We start from the raw sequence: 22,588 nt of genomic DNA, 5'->3' as shown, positions 1-22,588 counted from the left end.
CTCGGATTACTCCGGAGACCACCTCGGTCAATTTCTCCCAAAGCACGAGGAGTCAGGCAGCAAAGCCGGTTATCTATACGGCTAATTGGCATAAGAAAATGAGCCATCTCTCGACCTCGGGCAGCCCGCTATTAAATGCTCCCCACCTCATCCAACGCAGCGGCCTATTGATTTTGTCAAGCAAGGTGGAAGGAAAAAGACCACGCGGCCGATCACCTAGCCGCTGGTGTGACCAAAGAACCACTCTAACTGGGCTACCAGTCGCAATCACCCTACGAGAAGCTGAAAACCGGTGGAAACAGCTGATGAGACAGACCACGGTCAAGTTTCAAGGACACGACCTTTGAATAACTAAGAAAGCGACAAAGAAGATTTATTTTCAATTATTTTTTTATTTCATAGCATGAGCAACGCTTGATTCTTCTCAGTGGGTCGCGTTTCCGATCCGGTGGTAGATTCTTCGAAGCTTTTGCTAGGGTTCGTGTTAGCCACGTCGTCAGGTTTGAACCCCGTGAGCTCACCTACTTGCCCGGTGACGCTGATGTGGTCTCTCAAGACCATCAGCTTAGGTAGGAAAAAAAAAGTTGATTCTACTGTTTTATTCCATGTATTTGATTACGAGCTGTAAGTTACAAAGTAAGCCAAACAGGTTAATTCAATAATGATCAGAACAGAAGCAGTTTTTGCTATTTCCATACGTCAAGCACAGCTAGCTCGACCGCTGTGAAGGTCGGGCAGATAATTGCGTAAACAGAATCGTATTCATGTTTATAAAACGCCAATTAAATATATATACTTCAAAAATATGTATATTTATGTTACAATCGAAGGAGAAAGCTAATTCACTTTGTGGCGGGTAGCCATCCTAATAGGTTGGGGGAAAAGTTTCTTCGCATTTTTTAAGAAAATTCACAACATTTTTTAATATAGTTTATTTACATTTAACTGAAGTATGTAGGTACCGTTTTGTTCGATAGCTTTTTGCCATCTTGTAGGTAGGGACATGATCCCATTGCCATAGAATTTTTATAGAATTTCTGCATGCTCGCTTAGAACTTCTCTATAGAAACTTCAGTGCGCCGCGTAGGGCACCGGTGACCTACACGGCAGTCACAGGGTTAACGGTAGGACACATTGTTTGTTTTAAGTTCAATTCCATTGTCTACTTATTTGCCGTTTGTAGGATAATTGAAGGCGAGGCGACAACGAATTTGAGTGACAAGCATCGTCTCAGTGTTTGAGAATTCGCGTTGTTATATTTACTAGTGGTCCCACAGTAGTCGAAATTCGACCATAATTAATTGAAATTATAAGTTTGAACATTATTAAGGTTCTATTGTTAATTCACAAATTTCGCCAAGACTATACCTACTATAAAAAATATTAACAAAGACAAACAATATTTAATCTATTCTCAATTTGACCACAGACGTCAAGAACAAAAGTTTGACAATTAATAGTATGCATGCGTGTGTGCGTCAAATACATGGTATGTAGTGTGTGTAATGTTTTCTTTATTGATTTAATGTATCTATTATGCATTATTAAAAAAAAAATTTGCATTGTGCACTTCTTCTCTATATTCTCTATAAGTGTGGAAAATTTCATACTCCTCCGTCCGCGCAATTTTCGTAAAAAGGGATACAAAGTTTCTGCTTCACGTATTAATATATAGATAAACTTCGGTAACTTAACAAACACGTCAGGTTGGCGCCCGTGAGCTCGCCTACTCGATCGATGAATCTAATGTGAGCCCTTGAGATTACTAGAATAGGTAGGTAAAAAACAAACACAAACATACAATAAAATTAAAACCAGTTAATTCAGATGTTTTACGGAGTTCGATCACCGCCTAAAACTTATCAATTCCCCCATATCGCTACCAATAACTGTACATAATTGATTTCACATCCAAGACAAGTGTTTTAATAAAATTAAATGTAATTAATATATAAAAAAACTCCATTTGTCCAAAACGAAATGCCATTGACCTCGATCGTTTTGACGTATCTAGAAAGTTCGATACATTAACAAATCGCACCTTTAAAATTAATTGAAGTAGCTTATAACTAAAATTTTTAAGAAAGTAAGTTTTATACTTCGATCGTCTTACAAACATACATTCTATCAGTTAATAAAATTAAACAGTCTCTTTTAGTCTAGAAAGGGACAAACGTACTATATCCATCTCTTTTAAATCAAGCGCATGTACCCTTAATAGTATTAAAGTCGAAAAACAAAAAAATTACAATTCTTCAATAACATTTTCGGAGTTTGCCCAAAAAAAAACACAAGAATATTGGATTAAGCCACATCAATTCTAAAGTTGCGAAATGTGATTAAACGAATTAAAACTTCACACTGTTAAAAGTGAAAACAACCGACGTCATTTAAAATACAGGAGTGAGCGAAAAAAGAAAAACCGTGAACACAATACCGTAAAAAAATCGGTAAATATCGCAAAATGGGCGCCAATGTCGAAAGAATAAAAAAAAAACATATGTGCAATTCACACGTAGTAGAAGTGAACCCGGTCACCGTCCTCGTCGAACCCATCGCTTGCGACGAAGGGCTCGATGAGCGGATTAACCCACAGACACAGCCCACTGAGTTTCTCGCCGGATCTTCTCAGTGGATCGCGTTTCCGATCCGGCGGTAGATTCTGCGAAGCACTGCTCTTGCTAGGGCCAGTGTTAGCATCACTCCGGCTTGAGCTCCGTTAGCTCACCTACTAGTTAAGGTTACGCTGAAATAGCCTCTCAAGGCTATGAGTTTAGGTTAGAAAAAAAAAGATGTGAAACTTTAAAAAATTTTGGCTAAATAAGTTTTCACTTCAAAAAAGAAACCGTTTTAAAAAGTTACTTTAGTTAATTTGAAACGATAATCAAATCGATAAAGAAAGAACACGATTCTTAATCACTCACTATTTTATGTACACTACAAATCTAATAAATACAATGCAAGTCTTAACCACGCTACGTGTCTCTGATTCAATAATATTGATGTTTTAAGCGTTTCTATGTATTTTTATGACGCTAATAAAATAAAAGTACAATTAAAGTATTGTAAAAACTACGTCACGCGTATCGAAGTGTAGTTTCGTCGGTTTTCTTGATTTGTAGACGTAATTAAAGTTATTTTACACTTACCACCGTGACTAGAGACTGTTGATGACGGTAACTGTATTCGAAGCGCCGGAAATAATATCGAAAGGCTATTTGGTTTAAGCGACTTTTTTTTATATTGCCCTTGTAGGCAGACGAGCATACGGCCCACCTGATGGTGAGTGGTTACCGTCACCCGTGGACTTCAGCAATGCCACGGGCAGAGCCAAGCCGCTGCCTATAGACATTTTGCAACTTTACAGGAGAGCCATTTGAAGTTTAAAATTTGTATAAATATTATAACAAAAAAAAAAGTGCGTGCGTACAAAATACACATGTCAGAACTGAAACTTTTTTGGCGAACTAATTTATAAGTCTTGCTTATATTTATACAAATCTAAAACTTTAGATTTCGAGACTTAGAGGAAGGTTTTGAAGTCGTTGTGGCCTTAAGGATAAGACGTCTGGTGCATTCGTATGTAGCGATGCACCGGTGTTCGAATCCCGCAGGCGGGTACCAATTTTTCTAATGAAATACGTACTCAACAAATGTTCACGATTGACTTCCACGGTGAAGGAATAACATCGTGTAATAAAAATCAAACCCGCAAAATTATAATTTGCGTAATCACTGGTGGTAGGACCTCTTGGGAGTCCGCACGGGTAGGTACCACCACCACACCTATTTCCGCCGTGAAGCAGTAATGCGTTTCGGTTCGAAGGGTGGGGTAGCCGTTGTAACTATACTGAGATCTTAGAACTTATATCTCGAGGTGGGTGGCGCATTTACGTTGTAGATGTCTATGGGCTCCAGTAACCACTTAACACCAGGTGGGCTGTGAGCTCGTCCACCAAACTAAGCAATAAAAAAAAAAAAAAAAAAAAAAGGGAAAAAGGAAGATATGTTCCCGCCAAAAATCTGTCAAATGTCAATCTCAAACCTCAGTGTTGACAGTCACATTATGTTTAGATTTCTAAATTGTAAATGACTAATATTTTGCCAATTGAATTGACTAATTTAATTTCATGCTATTTGATTAATGTTCCAAATTCTTTTCATTTCATTTCAATTCCTATTAACATTTTTCACAAAAAAAATTTAAAATATTAGGCTGTATGGTATGATACATTTGCCTTTCCAGTTGGAAAAATACAACAACAACTAACTGACATTTGACAAGTACTTGATTTCAATAGTAGTTTGATGTCACTTCCGTTGCATACCTGCGTGACGTTCTGTAAAAATTTTACCCTCATGCGCCTAAAGAAGTTTCACTTCAAAAACACTTCTTCAGCTATTCAAATGGGATATACTTAATTGAAGTTCAATTAAAAACATCGCTGTGTTGATGCTAATCTATATCAATATATAAATCTACAGTGGTTTTTACGGATGTTCCGTTATAACTACTGAACCATGCATCCGATTGACTTGAAACTTGGTATCCATGTAGAAAATACATGTACTTAATGGATAGGCTAATGTTTATATGAGTGTTGGACTCCCTAATAATAATGACAATAAATAATAATGTTCATTTTCAATGCCGGGCGAGTACGGCTAGTAAGTACCCAATAAAACTGACTTTCAATTACAATGATAAATGTCGCGTATTAAACCAAATGCCTTCCACCCTTTGATATATATAATAATATAATAACAATCGAGCCGCCTTCGCTTCGCTTCGGGAACTATAATTTATTATTGATCGTGATGAACAATCTTTTAGACAAATCTGATTCTGACTGTAACTAACATAATAAAAAAAGACCTTAACAAACAAAAAATCTAATCTTTCCTCTTCTTATATTAATGATTCATTATTTAGATATTATATTAATCGTCCATTAATTATCTAGATTTCTTAGATTAAATATTTAAATAACTAATTCTTAATCAGAAGGTAGCGAATTAAAATCTCGTCGGGGTCATCGGTTTGGAGGAAACCTCAAAAAGGTCAAAAGGAGGACCTCTTGAGCCCGCACGGGTAGGTCCCACCACCCCGCCTATTTCTGCCGTGAAGCTGTAATGCGTTTCGGTTTGAAGGGTGGGCTGGCGTTGTAACTATACTTAGACCTTAGATCATATCTCAAGGTGGATGGCGGCATTTACGTTGTAGATGTATATGGGCTCCGGTAACCACTTAACACCAGGTGGACTGTGAGCTTGTCCACCCATATATATATATATGAGAGAGAGAGAGATAGTATTCTTTATTGTACACCAAAAAATAAATAAACAGTGCGATACATTAAACACAAAAAAGTACAATTGGCGGTCTTATCGCTAAGAGCGATCTCTTCCAGACAACCATCAGGTGGACAAGAATCATTTGGAAACGAACTACGCGCGGTGTACCAATCCAATGAAATACATATACATATATGTACACATATATATACACATACATACACACATACATATCTCCGTAAATATACATACAATTAATACACAAAGAATTATAATATAATAATAATTATTAAAAATAAAAAAAATATTAAATTTTGCTTCTTTACACATAAATAAGAATAAGCAATTTGCATATAAAAGATACTTAAAATACCTTTGAAACATATACAATTGAAGTAGCTACCAATTTCAGAAATCTACCTTATCACATATTAAATTGGTTAATAAAAATAAATAAATAATTTAAAAATCAAATAAGTATTACGTTTTTCGTATAACCTTGCTGAGTATTTTGGCATTGCTCGCTTCCACCTTGGTTGCGACTTCTAATACAAATCAACATTTATTAAAAAAAAATAACATACATCAATAGAACAAATTAGTTGCGAAAAAAAAAACCAAATTGTGTAACTGCAATAGCACGCAGTGGACGCAACGCTTCGAGTAGTAATGTGGAAAGCGCCATCTAGCGTGGAGTAGACAGACGAAAACGAGGCTTTTTCAGAAAACGCCGTAACGAGTCCAGAGACATGGTTTTGGAAGCACTGACTTCCGGTCGGCCTTCGCTTACGATGTATGGCGTTGGATTCGCAGGATAATAATTTTGAACTCAAAGAAAGCAGTATGCTATTGGTACCGGATAAAGTAAAAGTCCGAACAAAATGTTGTGTCATTAATATGTGGCGGTGACACAGAATGACAGCTTACACGGCTCAAACCGGGAGTGTTGCTAACACTGCCCCTAGCAAGAGCAGTGCTTCGCAGAATCTACCACCGGATCGAAAACGCGACCCACTGAGAAGATCCAGCGAGAAACTCAGTGGGCTGTGTCTGTGGGTTAATTCGCTCGTCGAGCCATTCGTCGTAAGCGACAGGTTCGGCGAGGATGGTGACCGATGCTTGTGGTAAACACCCTAAAAGTAAAAACGGTAAAGGTAAAGGTAAAAGTCGGGTATAAACCGACCGAATCAAGAAATTCCTTAACGGAAATAAAACCTAACACCCCCACTCCACCTACCATGTATCTCGCGTACAACACATTCACATGTTGCGCTTGTGTAGTGTTCGTGAATAAGCGCGCGGCTTGACGTCGCACTGCATGCGCATCATGAAAAGTCTGCCCATCTCTCTCTGGCGCGGTCTAGCTTATGAGTGTTAAGGGGACAGTTAATGTTTATAAATATAGTGTGGTCTTATTTTATTATTGTTTTAATATTAAATTATTATTGTCTAATTATAATTGCATAAGTTGCTAAAAAATGCATTGCAATAACTTTACCGCGGCAGTCCCCGAGTGCCACACGTGTTTTATTTATTTACTTATAGTTATCTATTTATCTACCAGCATTCGCGTTAATTAGTCATACGTTCCGGCTGGCGAACAAGGCAGGCCGGCCTTGCCCGGATTGCTTGGAGGCCCGGCTTGAAACATACACTACTTACGACTTGTAATAATAATAATTAATAATAATAATTTTATTTATTACTCTCTTAAAGGTATAGTACAAATACAAATGGAAATTAACCTTATAATTTATTTTGTAAGCCTTTGAAAGAGCTGAAGTCTGTACTAGGTTCAAAGACCTGTATTACTGATCTCCAGGCTCCCTCCTTCTTAAGATAGATTAGGTTAGGTTAAGTCGTGAATAGATGCTGCGGACTAGTGTTGAGAGATCATCAGGTGTTATCATTTAAGGTTAATATGCGTGTGTGTGTGTGTGTGTGTGTGTGTGTGTGTGTGAGTGTGTGTGTGTGTGTGTGTGTGTGTGTGTGTGTGTGAATGTGTGTGTGTTTGTGTGTGAAATACTTTATTTGTTCGTTTAAATTATTCACAAGAGAGTATAGTAACGAACTTAGTGCCTAAGGCGTACTCTACCAGCCAACCAACGGTGGTGTAGTTGATACGTGTATTGATTTATTCAGGACTCTGAAACTGCGATACTTTAAGACAATCGTTTTGTTTGTATGGAAACTAGCGACATCTTGTAGCGGATGTCCCTAAGCTTATATATTGGTAAAGATATGGCAATCATACAAGTCTTTATTTGTTACTAGTTGACCCGGCACACATCGTAGTGCCTCAATCGATAAATAAAAGACCTAAACTTTTGTATAAAATAAACTTAAAACAAACAAAAGGTATCCGTCCGACGGGGGACACATCAAACGAAAAACAAAATTGTTATTTTTATTTAATTCCGAGCATTTTCATTTATTTATCTACCTTTTAAACCTTCTCTGGACTTCCACAAATAATTCAAGACCAAAATTAGCCAAATCGTCCAGCCGTTCTCGAGTTTTAGCGAGACTAACGAACAGCAATTCATTTATATATAAATACATAGATAGGCAAATTGATTAAATTTCATTAATTTGAGGTTTCTGAAAATTTACAAAATCCTTCATTAAAAATAAAATATAGGGTACTTCTCGCATATAGCGCACTTCTCTGTCAGACCCCTCTGTCATCCTCGCACTAATGCACCTAAGTAGGACGCGCAACTTTGTAGCCACACTGCAATATCGATAATAAAAACCGGTCCCTCCTGTAGGTCGCGAATAAACTTGCATAGACCTCTAGTTACAAATAATAACGGAGTCAAAGAACTTATATACAAACAGCAGCAGGAATGATAGTTTTCAATTTTTAAACGACATTAATTTTATTGCGATTTCGTATTGTTTAAATGCCTATATCACGGATGAGTTAAACAAGATAATATACCTAGTCAGGTCATAAGTATTGTCACACAGTAAAAACTTTTCTTTTAGAATGCTGGCCACAAAAAAGTTTATTGAATTCGAATTTCGAATTGTTCATGAAAATAAAAATGTATACTTTTAGAATTTTACTCATTTTTAAATATGGAGTGGACGCTTAAAGAAGACCGTGTTGCAGTTATTGCGTTGCATCGTTGCGGTTACGCGCCAATTAAAATTTTTAACATACTGAAAAATTTAAATATAACCAAAAGATTCGTTTATCGTACCATCAAACGATACAATGAAGACTCTAGTGTAGATGACAGGTCAAGAAGTGGTCGCCCTCGGTCTGTTAGGACTCCAGCAGTGATAAAAGCTGTGAAGGCGCGAATTCAAAGAAATCCCAAATGTAAGCAGAAACTGTTGGCCCTTCTGATGGGGTTAAGCAGAACCACGGTGAAAAGGGTGTTAAATGAAGACTTAGGGCTTCGGGCAGATCGAAGAAAAACAGGACATCGTTTGAATGCTCGTCTAATGGACCTGAGACTGAAGAGATGCCGCGCTTTGTTGCAGCGGTACGCGGGAAAAAAATATCGGGAAATTCTTTTTTCGGATGAAAAAATTTTTACCGTAGAAGAGAGCTACAACAAACAAAATGATAAGGTGTACGCACAGAGTAGTGAAGAAGCGAGCAACCGTATTCCGCGTGTCCAACGAGGTCATTTTCCATCCTCGCTCATGGTATGGTTGGGAGTTTCTTATTGGGGCTTAACAGAGGTACATTTTTGTAAGAAAGGTGTAAAAACGAATGCAGTTGTGTATCAAAATACAGTCCTGACGAACCTTGTGGAACCTATTTCTCATACCATGTTCAATAACAGGCACTGGGTATTCCAACAAGATTCGGCGCCAGCTCATAGAGCGAAGAGCACACAAGACTGGCTGGCGGCGCGTGAAATCGACTTCATCCGGCACGAAGACTGGCCCTCCTCCAGTCCAGATTTGAATCCGTTAGATTACAAGATATGGCAACACTTGGAGGAAAAGGCGTGCTCAAAACCTCATCCCAATTTGCAGTCACTCAAGACATCCTTGATTAAGGCAGCCGCCGATATTGACACGGACCTCGTTCGTGCTGCGATAGACGACTGGCCGCGCAGATTGAAGGCCTGTATTCAAAATCACGGAGGTCATTTTGAATAAACTTTAGTGTCATAAGAATCTATGTTTTGTTAAGTTCATTTTGGTATATGAATGGTTACATAATGAATATACTTGTTTCAATAATTTTACATTAAACATGTGACAGAATTTATGACCTGACTAGGTACTATACGTTTTTCGGAAAATTCGTCATGCCTTATCCTTTAGGCCACGACGGCTTGCAAAGGCAAGGCATAGGCAAAACTGCGTGGCGCCTCTAGCAAACGCACAAAAGAACATAAGTGTCCGTATTCTTCAATATCACAAAAACGTTCTCACACGTTCTCGATAACGTAAAAGTTAACTCAAATTTGTATTCAGTTGGAACAGCGCCCCTAGCGGCAAATAAGCATTATTTAATATGAGCACGCACTTAATCGGACACTGTACTGTGTGATTAGGGCGAGTTTTTGAACATTCTCGATAGCGTAAAAGTTAACTCAAATTACTATGCAGTTGGAACAGCGCCCCTAGCGGCAAACATATTCAAACGTTCCAACTCCATACAAATTTGACTTAACTTTCACGCTATCGAGAACGTTAATAAACTCGCACTAAGCACACTGCTCTGTTTTAAATGACATTGAAATTCGACTGTGAAATGAAATAAATCCATATCACGTATTTTCTTTACATAGTTCCGCATGAAACGTGATTATATTGTTTGATCAGCACGATTATTATTATAATTACGTGTTCTAATACGTGTTACCTTCAAATAACATTATGTTATAAAATTTTTATTTTATTTTTACTCATAAGTTTAGATATTAAAACATTTGTTACGTACTTAGAAAGATATTGAGGGAGTCCAAATGGAGTCCCTTCTTTATTTCGCGTGAAAATCGTGTTTTATGGATCACTCGGAAGTTATATTGTGTTTTTTTTTAAGGGATTTTATGACCTGGTAACTAAGACCTTTAGGTCAAGTCTTATTTTAATTTATATTCTTATTTTTATGAAAAATGATAGTATGAAGTGAAATAAATGAAATGAAGATGATAAATTTCAGACATTAATCAACTGGGATGTAATATAATGAAATGAGATGAGATGATATGGGATGAAATATAAATATAAAATCTCAGTAAAATGGTGGTCATTTACTGAGATTTTTTCAGTGGACTTTTTGGAGGCTCCCGAGAAGTTACGTCCAGCGGCTTTGTTTCATTATCCCACATTTGTGAACTTTCACAGATATTAAACAGTTAATAGACCACCGTTATTACACATTTAAACCTGAAGAAACACTAAATACACAAAATAAAACAAATCACACAACTTCACTCCTAAATGCTTATGGTATAGGGTATGCTGTTTAGTTACACGGAATTTCGTGAAAATCAGAGTTACTTTCGTATTAATTATCGTCTGGATTTTCTTGTTGTTAATTTTCGACGTCGATTTCTGAATACACTTTCTTGTTATTGTAAAGGTCTAATGCAGCTATGTAATTATAATTATTTTCAAGTTTGTAATGATGCTGTTTGCAATTATGCTGACCACAAGACTGTCCGCTATCTACTTCCAGCGTATTCTTACGTACTTCGGTCCCCATCGCTCGTAGGGACTCCGATAACTTAGAAAAGCTGATGGTAGTTGGTCAGTTTGACGGGAGAAGATACCGCAGACGCTCACCGGTCTGCCAATAACAGAGGCTATAAAGAGCTCCGAGGACAGGAAGACGTGGGGAAGGATAGTGCATCGAGTGATCAACACTTCAAACTAGACACGATCTTCAGTACTGAAGAGACCGACTCAGAAGAAGAATGATGCTAGAAGTTTATTAGATCAAACACAAGCGCGGGGCTCAGTGTGTGACAAAGGGTGTGGCGTGTCATGGTGTAAAAAATAAAAGATACCATTGCATCGATTAAAAAAAGCACTTTTTATTGCTGTAATTTTATCAAATAACCAAATTGCTTTGCCGGCTACGACTGTGCTCGGTTACTTTTTTTTTTTTATGATTGAGGGATTACTGGTGGCCCGGAGGCCTTTCCAGTTTCACCAGGACAGGTGGGCGAGCAAAGGCTCAGCCAGGAGGGGTGGGATTTGCTAACAGCTACCCGAGCGCCTCCGAAGGAAACCTAACAACTCAAGAGTAGCTGCTTCGCGAATGAATCTACTACCGGATCGGAATCGCGACCCGCTGAGAAGATCCGGCGAGAAACTCAGCAAGCTGATTCATGGGTTAGGTTGCACGGCGAACTCTTTGTCGAGTTCGACGAGTACGGTTACCGAGGTCCCTAAGCCTGCTCCTAGAGCTGAAGGCGTCTAATGCAAAGGTTATTGGATCTGATGGATCCGTAAGGACGTGTCTAGGGCATCGACGGTGACTGGCTCCTGCATGATCAGGATTCGGGGAGTAGTCAGCGGCGGCTACGATAAGGCGATTATCATGACGCATAGCCTTATCGAAGTTTACTTTGCATTGTCCTTAAGTATTAAAATGGCTGTTGGACCTTTTGTCATTTCGGATCCTCGCGATTCACTAAAGGTGCTTTTAGGTACCTCAAGCACCGGTCATCGTTCTCGTCGAACCCGTCGCTTGCGACGAAGGGCGCGACGAGTAAATTAACGCACAGACACAGCCCACTGAGTTTCTCGCCGGATCTTCTCAGTGGGTTGCGCTTCCGATCCGGTAGTAGATTCTGCGAAACACGTCTCTTGCTAGGGTTCATGTTAGCAACTACGTCAGGTTTGAGCCCCGTGAGCTCACCTACTAGTTAAGGTTACACTGAAATAGCCTCTCAAGGCTATCATCAGCTTAGGTAGGGGAAAAAAAGGATTTTACAATTGAATAAAATATTTAAATACCAAATCGCTGGCCATCGCCAAACAAAACATTCACAAGTTCAAAGATCAAACGCGCGATCTTTCACCGTTTAGATTTACATGTTAATACAGTTCAAAACGTCTTATTAATTATACAAACGTACGTACGTGCCTGATAATTTATTTAAACCGACTTAATTTCGACCAAATTACTTGTTTTACCGGTTTTAGGACGTCTTGTGAGCCCGCCCGGGTAGGTATATTATATCTGCCGTGAAGCAGTAATGCGTTTGAAAGTCGGGGCAGCCGTTGTATGGTATATAACGGCAGCTGCGTTGCTGAAGTCCTTCTCGCGTCGTTTCCTCACTGCTGAGGGTCGTAACCATGATATTTCGATAGGATTTTACTTCTTGTAATGTCCCTCCAGCGCCTCCGATCATTGGCCGCATGAATGGCTTCGTGGAATGGGATCTTTAGTGTGGTACAGATTTGATCGAATCTCCTTCCCTCGATCTTTCCTGTCACGAATAGTCTCTCTAGGCTATCGGGTGTTTTCCGAGCAATATGACCGAAGTAATTTAGCACGCGGCGTAGGCAGAATGTAGATAGTCTTGTCTTGATGCTGAAGTCCAGTTGCCGTCAGTTCCCTTACCCATTTAAGCGTATAGCCTTCGAAGCTCGTCACGGCCAACCTGGTGTTCAGTTTACATCAGAGCTTATAGACATCGCAACGGGAATGGAAACGCCTAAATGCCTCAGAAACATACAGGGTGCTCACAAACACCAGAGAATCGTGACTGTGAATACCCTGTATCGCCAAATGTTCATGCCACCGTGGACAGCTGAGCAAATAGCCAACCAGTCATAGTCGCTGCGGCTCATAGACATCAACATGAACGCCAAACTACCGCTATATTGGAATGTTCGTTTTGATTGTAACGAGAATTTCTCTTTTTCAAGGATGAACTTCGAGCTAGAAGAATCGCTGCTCACCCAGAGCGGACCCGTCTCAGAGAGGATGGAGAAATGGACGGAAGCCCAGAGGAAAGGTCAGAAAATCGACATAGACGTTTACGGGAAACCATCAGAGAAACAACTCAGGGAACTGGAACACGTGAGGAGCTTGAGCAAAGAGCTACAGGATAATTTGCATGTAAGTTCAAGGATATCCGTTTAGATTAGTGGTTTAGGGGGAGGTACAGTGAATCTCCACGGATGTGCCCCTCCATAAAGAGTGGAGTGATGGTACCAGTGCATGGTGTTAGATTCGTATGTCCGTCATAAAATTGATCTCAGGTCTCAAGCAGGTTCACGGTGTTTACACTATAAAATCAATGGTAATATGGTATCCACTTAACAACTTTTTTTTCCTACCAATGCTGATGGCCTTGAGATGCTATATCAGCTTCGCCCTAACATGTAGGTGAGCTCACGGGGCTCAAACCGGAGTGATGCTAACACCGGCCCTAGCAAGAGCTTCGCGGAATCTACCACCGGATCGGAAACGCGACCCACTGAGAAGATCCGGCGAGAAACTCAGTGAGCGGTGTCTATGGGTTAATTCACTCCATCAGCCCTTCGTCGCAAGCGACGGGTTCGACGAGGACGGTGACCGGTGCTTGTGGTACCTAAAAGCACCGTTAATGAATCGGGAGGATCCGTAATGAGGTGTTGGGCAACAACTAATAAGGTTAGATCTATAATCGTAAAAGAGCATTCGTGAAAAATCAAAAATTAGGGCGTCTTCAAACGAGCTGTTTCGTCATCTATATGTCTGGTCTTCTCTGGGAGTTATTAATACGACCGCTCGTCAACAGCTGGGGATCTGAGTTTCCCTGCACCTCTCAGCCTGTTTAAGGTGTACTAGTAAAACCGGTGGTAGAACTCCTCGTCACGACAGCACAAAAAAGAAACGTTGCTGGCGTTAAGACCCCCTTAAAAGCTTTATTAAAGGTTTTGATCCTTACTTGATGTTATGAGAGAACCAGAGCCCACCAAATTTGGGGTACAGCCTCCCCCACCTAGGACCATCTCTACCAAATACTCAAATATATCCAACTCTCTTCAGGAATTAGAAACCGCTGTCCGCATCGCAGACGTGGAGAACCAAGCGATGAACCCGACAGCACCCATGCTGGACTACTCCGAAGACCACGAATTCGTGTCCGCGAACCGGCTGAACAATTGCTATGGCGACGAAGACTTGGTTGACGCCAAAGAAGAAGAAAAACGTAGACTGACCAAGGGTAAAAAGACAACGACAGAAATACAGCAGTTTTACGCTGATCAGAGTGTGTTTGTGACCGGTGGCACTGGGTTTCTGGGTAAAGGTGAGTACGCATGAGTATTTACGAGCATTTCCGTACTTGAAAAATTAATTTAACCTCTTCAGAGACATATGTATTACTTTTTTTTATTTTATTAATTTGATGTTTGACTCTGCCTTTAATGTAGACATAATTATTTATACTGAATATTCACTATATTCGCTAATTGGTTTTGTTCGCGATTGGTTTTCAATATATAAAACGGTCAAAGAGCTATAAAGAAGAGGGACTTCATACAGGGAATACAGAGGGACTTCGGTTCCCTCTGTATTTTGTACCGTATGCTCCATGGGGAGTGCTCTGAGGCACCGCCAGTAGAGTTCATCCATACTACTATAAAAAAAATACTAGATAAAAAAAACATAATCAAATTTATTGTACATTAAAAAAATCGTCTCTGAATAGGTTAAATTAAGGTTAGGAAACTTCAACATTTTTTTTTTTTTTAAAACTATTATCTTTTCTTCTCTTTGATCCAATTCATTTATATAACTTTTGTTAAGAATGCGATTCATATTTATAGTTCAGCGCGAAGTATTTGATAAAATATATAAGTGTAAATCTTGAACATTCTCTTGGAAGAATTTCAATGTCGGTTTTCCTCAAAAACATTATCGGGTCGTTTACTAGTACAAGTTTAGGTTGTTTTGATTTCGTCAAATTATGCGTTGAACCAATCTAAACTTGTAGAATCGTACGGTTGTCGTGATACCGTTTTTCCTACAGCAACTGGTACCCTAAGAGACTATTCCATCTACCCCCGTACGGGTAGGTGAGCTCACTCTCAGGAGGCGCCGGAGTCCGACATAACCCGGTCCGTTACCCCCCTCGACCGGGTATCCGTAAATGGATTCCCCAGCGTTAAAAAAAAAAAAAAAAAGGTGAGCTCACGGACTCAAACCGAGAGAATTTGCTAACACTAGTCCTAGCAAGAGCAGTGCTTCCCTGAATCTATCATCGGATCGGAATCGCGACCCACTGAGAAGATCCAGCGAGAAACTCAGTGGGTTCTATCTATGAAGTAATGGATGCCGTAAACACAAGACTTCTGGACCCACATCATAGAGACAAAGGTTTCATCTTCTTCTTAGTCGCATACTTCATTGCTGAAGGTCGTGTCCCTGGAAGCCCTTCGTGGCTCTTTGTACCGTCAGCTTCCATTTCCTTCAGTTTTCGGCTTCTCTCAGGGCGATTAAAAGATTACAAATTAAAGATGTAAATGCGGCCATTGTAAGAGAGATATATCTTTGGATGTATCTATAAAGCACAGTTGAGATATCTCAAGGACGAGAAGAAACCAACCAAGCACATGGTAACGAATCCGGAAAATCGGTTATAGTGATATCCGAAATCCGGTTCTGACGTAGAAAACTGTTCATGTCGCAAGATTTATTGAAAACCAGTTTTTATATTATTCAATCGCCTCAAGGTAACACATTAATAAATTCAATTGGTATTTTAAACAATATATTTTTTTGGTTGACGACATGATTAACTTATCGATTCATTATGTATACTTAAGTTTGTATAATTTTCGTAATCACGTGTGGTAGAGGGTCTTGTGAGTCCGCACCGGTAGATGAATAATGCGTTTCGGTTCGAAGGCTGGAGCGTTCGTACCTCGTGCTCTAGGTGTCCGTGGACTCCGGTGATCACTTAACGCCAGATGGGCCCCGAAATCGTCCACAAATCGAGCATTAAACTACAATATGACAGTAAGACTTCACGGACGACTGACCGTGACCAGGAAAACTGTAAATTATTGAAAACGTCGGAAATCTATACTAATATATAAATCTACAGTAGTTTTTACGGATATTCCGTTATAACTACTGAACCGTGCATCTGATTGACTTTAAACTTGGTATCCATGTAGAAAATACATGTACTTAATGGATAGGCTAATATTCATATGATTGTTGGACTCCCTACACCAGTTGCGTGGGCGTTAATGATGAGAATCTTTGTGGGGGTGAGAAATAATAATGTTAATTTTAAATGTCCAGCGAAGCGGACGGCTACCCCCAGTATTATAAAAGACAATATCAAAAATACAAATAATTTTAAACAAAAACAAAAGAAGAAACAGAAATAACCTGACTTCATCAGAATAAAATGAGAACATCATTAATGTATTCGAAAACAATTAGAAAAGCATTATTAAATATAACTCAATAACCACATGTCGGATCTTGATAAAATTTGGACCACACAAGAAGCATCGGTTTTCAATTTTAAAACAAAAGAATCAACAACAATATCCGCTACTCTAAAAAAAATGTTCTGTTATAACACACATTACAAAAAATACATCCAAATTGGAAACATCCCACATTTTTTATAAGTTACAAACGCAAGATTAAATGATAAAATTGTTTCCAATTGGCTCTATGACTGGCGAAGATCGGACATAATACTATTATACACCGTGTAGCCGTAACTTGATAGACTTTGAATGTGAGGTATTACTTTTTTGTCTACCTTTTTATTAAGTACTGGTGGTAGGACCTCTTGTGAATCTGAGCGGGTAGGTACCACCACCCTGCCTATTTCTGCCGTGAAGTAGTAATACGTTTCGGTTTGAAGGGCGGGGCAGCCGTTGTAACTATACTTGAGACCTTAGAACTTATATCTCAAGGTGGGTGGCGCAATTACGTCGTAGATGTCTATAGGCTGCAGTAACCACGTAACACCAGGTGGGCTGTAAGCTCGTCCACTTATCTAAGAAATAAAATAAAAATAAAAAAAGCCATTGCTGGTAGCCTCGGGTTAGGCTAGCTTTACTAGACTCCGCTTCTAACAAAGCAAGCCGTCAAGTCCCTTACGTGTCCTCTAGGCGTAGACACCTCCTAGGAGATTCGGCCCTCTGCCCAAAAACAAAATGTTGACCAGACTTTCTCAGGTATTGACATTTGTACCAATTCATATCAGTCGAATAGCGCTGTTTGGAACCCTGCGAATAGCTACAATAGACCGCGCTAATAGCTAACTCATTCAAAGCACTCGTCAATGTGGATCATCCACGTTGCAATATCCGTGGACCACCACTGAAATTCCAACCAAGCCCAGAATCCATAAGTCCAGCACAGAAAAATCCTTCAATAACCGAACCATACAGTTTACCATCAAACCTCAAATCGCAAGTGAGGCGTTAACTACGTCACACGTCTTAGCGCAAATTGCCCGTTGGTGCCAATTAAAACGGAAATCTAGTTTCCTTATAGCTCCATGGGCAAGGCTAATTACTAATATGTTTCTCTGCTAATATCATACGTTTCCATGTATAATTGCAAGGCCTCTGCTTACTGAGCGACCTTTACGACGAGTTTGATTCGAAAAACATGATAAATCATTTAAAAAAATCACCGAATGAGCGTATTTTTGTGATTTAGCGATGCGAAATAAAGCTACCCTAATTGTTATGACCCGCCCTAACAGCTACGTGAAGAAGAAAACCAAAGTCAAACTAATGGCCAGACCCCAAAACCCCTGCTGGTTCATTCTGCGTGAAACGAACCGTAAAAGTCTAGAGATGGAGGAGGATATTTGGTTTGAACGACATTTTTGCAACTTTACAGGAAAACCATTTAAAGTTTCAAATTTGGGAAAAATATCATAACAAAAAAACTTCTTCAACTACCTCTTTTCGTTTGAAACCGTGACGTCATTGTACAAAATAACGACCTTTATCTGTAGTAAAATTAAAACCATTTTAACCACCTCTTCACTGATTGGATTATATTATGTTTTATTCATTGGTCTTTTGTGTTGAAGATACTCCATTAAGATCGAGCGGTGAGAGCATTCTCTCACTTAAAAAGTATGCATGAATCTATTCTGCATGTTTTTTTGTTTTGTTTTTTTTGCGTGTGTGTGTGTGTTTTTGTGTTAAAGAACTCAATTCTAACAGGTAAGTTATGAATATTACTTTTTATTAGTATTAAACTATGAAGCTTATGGACATGAATGACGTATGATGCGTTTCAAATAAGAATGTGCTTGGACCTGCGCCATATTGTAATGTCATAGCTGTCAAATCGAAAAAAAATTAGGTAAAGTCAGTAGAAAAAGGTTGACATTATTAAATATTAATTTACTAGCTCACCCGGCAGATTTCGTAGTGACTCAAACGATAAATAAAAGACCGACAGGGGACACATCAAAGGAAAAACAAAATTGTTATTTTTATTTAATTCCGAGCATTTTCATATTTATCTACCTTTCAAACCTTCTCTGGACTTCCACAAATAATTCAAGACCAAAATTAGCCATATCGGTTCAGCCGTTCTCGAGTTTTAGCGAGACTAACAAACAGCAATTCATTTTTATATAAAATATCTCTATATATATAGAGATAATCCAAATCTTCGAGTTTGCCGATTCTACTCATCCCATTGCTTGAGTAAGCATCATCATCGTCGCCCATCCATAGATTATAAGTCGCGACGGTGTTGCAGCCTTGACTTTAAAATATGTGTTTTTTTATATATAATATAATCTGAATTCATGTTTAATTTACCTCAACCAGTACTCAACATATCAAGAAAATGATATAGTGTATGGTTCATTAAAACAAACATATTAATAGTCTTCATAATTAGGGAAAAAATCACTAAAAAATAGTAAATAAAAAATATTTTTGTTGCTGTCCATACTTTTTTATCGGACTTTGACAGATCAAGGTCATTGACGTGCACATTCTTATTTGAAACGCACTCTACTCTACATAAATGCCAATTGAGATATAAGTTCTCTTTCTCCACGAAAATCGAAAGGAAATGTCTGCTATAATAGCTATTGGTTGGAACTTGGACCTGCATTCATGATGCCTATCCACTCCACACCTGGAGTAGAGCGAGAGATTCCACAAGATTATTATTTTTAGTTAAATTCACCGAGCGGTTTTCACCAGACTTCAGTGTTCATAGTGCGAGTTTTTTAACGTTCTCGATAGCGTAAAAGTTAACTCAAAGTATTGAGTTGGAACAGCGCCCCTAGCGGCAAACGTAGGCAAACGTTCCAACTCCATACAAATATGAGTTAACTTTTACGTTATCGAGGACGTTAAAAATCTCGCCCTAATCACACTGATTACAACTCACGCGGGTAAATGAACAGAATTTAATAGAGTCTAAGTTATAGCAAACAAATTGTGTTACGTTTTTTTTTTATATATGCGTTTTGGTTTGAGGGGTAGGGCAACCGTTGTAACTACTCGTATAGTGAGACCTTAGAACTCATATCTCAAGGTTGATGACGGCATTTACGTTGTAGATGTCTATGGGCTCCGGTTACTACTTAAAACCGAAGATGGTTAAGAGCTCGTCCACCTTAGAATTTATATCTCAAGGTGGGTGGCGCATTTAAATTGTAGATGTCTATGGGCTCCAGTAACCACTTAACACCAGGTGGGCTGTGAGTTCGTCCAACCATCTAAGCAATAAAAAAAAAAAAAAAAAAAACCCATATATGAAATTAAAAAATATGACTCAAAACATGGTGAGTACAGACATTAACGATTTTTGTTTTGCTATGTTTTTTTTTGTGTGTGTGTGTGTGCACGTGTTTCGTCTATTTAATTTATTCACAGTTCTGAAAAGTCTAGTTTAGGTTAATTTAAGTAATATATTCGGTTTTTTTTTTTACATTTTAATGTGATGTTTTAAATGTCTGAGTTAATTCGGGGCACAGAAGTCAATTTCGAAGCGTAATTACGAAATATAAATGACATTTATGTTGTGTTTCTTTAGATAAATCACTCCTGAATTGTGTATGATGTATGCGGGACACATATCTTGTCTTTAAAGACATTTCTCCTAGACATCAAAGGTTCGATTGGGTTGAAAAATACGCCCATTGAGCCTTGAGAGGCTATTTCAGCTTCACCGTAGCGTGTATAGGTGAGCTCACGGGGCTCAAACCGGAAGTGTTGGTAGCACTGGCCCTAGCAAGAGCAGTGTCTCGCAGAATCTACCACCGGATCGGAAACGCGATCCACCCACAGAAACTCAGTGGGCTGTATCTATGGGCATGATTTCATTAAATCGACCTAATTACTAGGATAAAAAAAACATATATTTGGACTTTTATTTGGGCTTGTCATTGAGGAGTGCTGTTTGTTTCGTTTTTAAATTCATTTCTAGGCAATGCCTTGACTCTGCTCCTAGCATCGCTGAGGTCCATGGGCGACGGTAACCACTCACCATCAGGCGGGCCGTACGCTTGTGGGACAATAACAAAATTTAATTATTTTTGTTGAAACAGCTCTCAATGTGCTAAAGTGGTTGGTAAGCGTTATTGACTGTGACAATAATCACTTGTACAAATATTTCAGATGGAAGAATCAGTTTGAAGGCCAGTCGCGTTATCGAGAAAGTGGTGCTCTAATAACGCTCTGTAAAATCTGAAGATTTTTTTTAAATTTTTCTTTTAACGGAGAATTAAATAGTTCAACCGAACGTGCAATTCAATAAATTATTTAATGTTTTATTTTTATCCTTCTTCATTGTCTCCACCTTATCCCACTAGGTGGGGGCGGTACAGCGATTTTTTCTATCCCATTCTCCTCAAATGCCACTCAACACTCACTCCTCTCTCTCATGTCGTCATTCACACACTCCATCCATGTCTTCTTCGATCGACCTTTTCCCCCTCTACCTTGCATTACCATTTCTAAACATCTCCTAGTCACATGCATCTCCTCTCTACGCATCACATGTCCACACCACGCTAACCGACGGCTCTTTAATTTGTCAATCACCAGGGCTACTTCCTCTCTTCTCTCTTCAGTGTTTTATTTTTAACTGACTTCCAAAAGAAAGGGGAGGTTCTCGATGCGACTGTTCTTTTGGCGCGTATCTGCTACCTCAGAACTTCTTCTAAATCGCTTCACCTGGGATCCCGTTTTATCAAGATCCCACCAGTACTGAAGCAGTAATACGTTTCGGTTTGAAGGGTGAGGCAGCCGCTGTAACTATACTGAGATCTTAGAACTTATATCTCAAGGTGGATGACGCATTTACGTTGTAGTTATCTATGGGCTCCGGTAACCACTTAACATCAGGTGGGCTGTGAGCTCGTCCGCCCATCTAAGCAAAAAATAAATAAAAACTTGTTTATTACGAAAATTCACATCTTAGTTTTTACACAATTAGCCATTTTGTGATGTTTATAGCAACAACAATTTATTTTGTACAAACAAATGTAATTACTACGAAACAATTCATAAAATATAGCTTAATAAATAGCACAATAAATATTTTAGTGGTTTTTACATGACTCTAACATTAATATATTTTAAGTAAATTACTTGTAACTAATATAAACTAACATTATTATTATCCAGCTTAATAACATATGGCGCCAACAACATGATTTGCATAACAATAACAATACTTAAACGAATTAATAATGTTAATTTTATAAATAATTATAACATAATTTATTATTAATATTTATGCTTTATTAATATTTGATTATTCTGACAGTCATTTGTGTTTTTAAGCAATAATATAATTAATAAACATATTCTGAACATTATCGCATCAAGACAGTGTCTATTAAATATTAAATATGGTAGAATAACAGTTTCATCTTGTTAATAATAAATGAATAATAACATAGAATAAACTAAACTATGCATGAATACTGTTACGCCGGTAAGAGTAACGCAATCTATCGCCGAATAGCCGAACGAATATCGAAGGATCTAGTAGCATCTAGAACGCTCGAGAAGTACAACGCCATCTATTGTCAGATAGCGGAAACACAATACTCGAAATGTGTGGAATATACTCGATAGTTCTCGGGATGTGGTATTGGCTATAAAAGCGTTGCAGAGATGGCACGCAGTTAGTTAGTAATCGGAACTACTCGAAGCGAAACAGCGAACGGATCACCTGAAGTGAAGCGGAAGAAGTGAATTGAGAATTTTAAAGTGTTTGTTGAGTCTTTTAAGCGTTCTAAGAGTAATACAGTGTTAATTTGTAATTCGGTAGAATTTTATTTATCCCGAGCCCCAGTGCGTAACAATACTAACTAACTAACTAAATTATTATCATGCTAAT

General features: G+C 38.6%; 1 protein-coding gene across 1 annotated transcript in view; it reads left to right on the top strand.

Annotated features, from left to right (window-relative positions):
• The window catches only part of LOC114249779 (fatty acyl-CoA reductase wat), a 51,485-nt gene that overhangs the window by 9,535 nt on the left and 19,362 nt on the right, over positions 1-22,588 (top strand). The window contains exons 2-3 of the mRNA XM_089737310.1: positions 13,156-13,348; positions 14,264-14,525. Of these exons, the coding sequence (XP_089593436.1) occupies positions 13,157-13,348; positions 14,264-14,525 (454 nt within the window). The 5' untranslated portion in view covers position 13,156. The remainder of the gene's footprint in view (positions 1-13,155; positions 13,349-14,263; positions 14,526-22,588) is intronic.

The sequence above is a fragment of the Bombyx mandarina genome, chromosome 23 (assembly GCF_030267445.1).
Source record: "Bombyx mandarina strain Sakado chromosome 23, ASM3026744v2".
NCBI classification, from domain to species: domain Eukaryota; kingdom Metazoa; phylum Arthropoda; class Insecta; order Lepidoptera; family Bombycidae; genus Bombyx; species Bombyx mandarina.
Note: the sequence above shows the minus strand (reverse complement) of the source record. Positions and strands in the feature narration are given on the sequence as shown.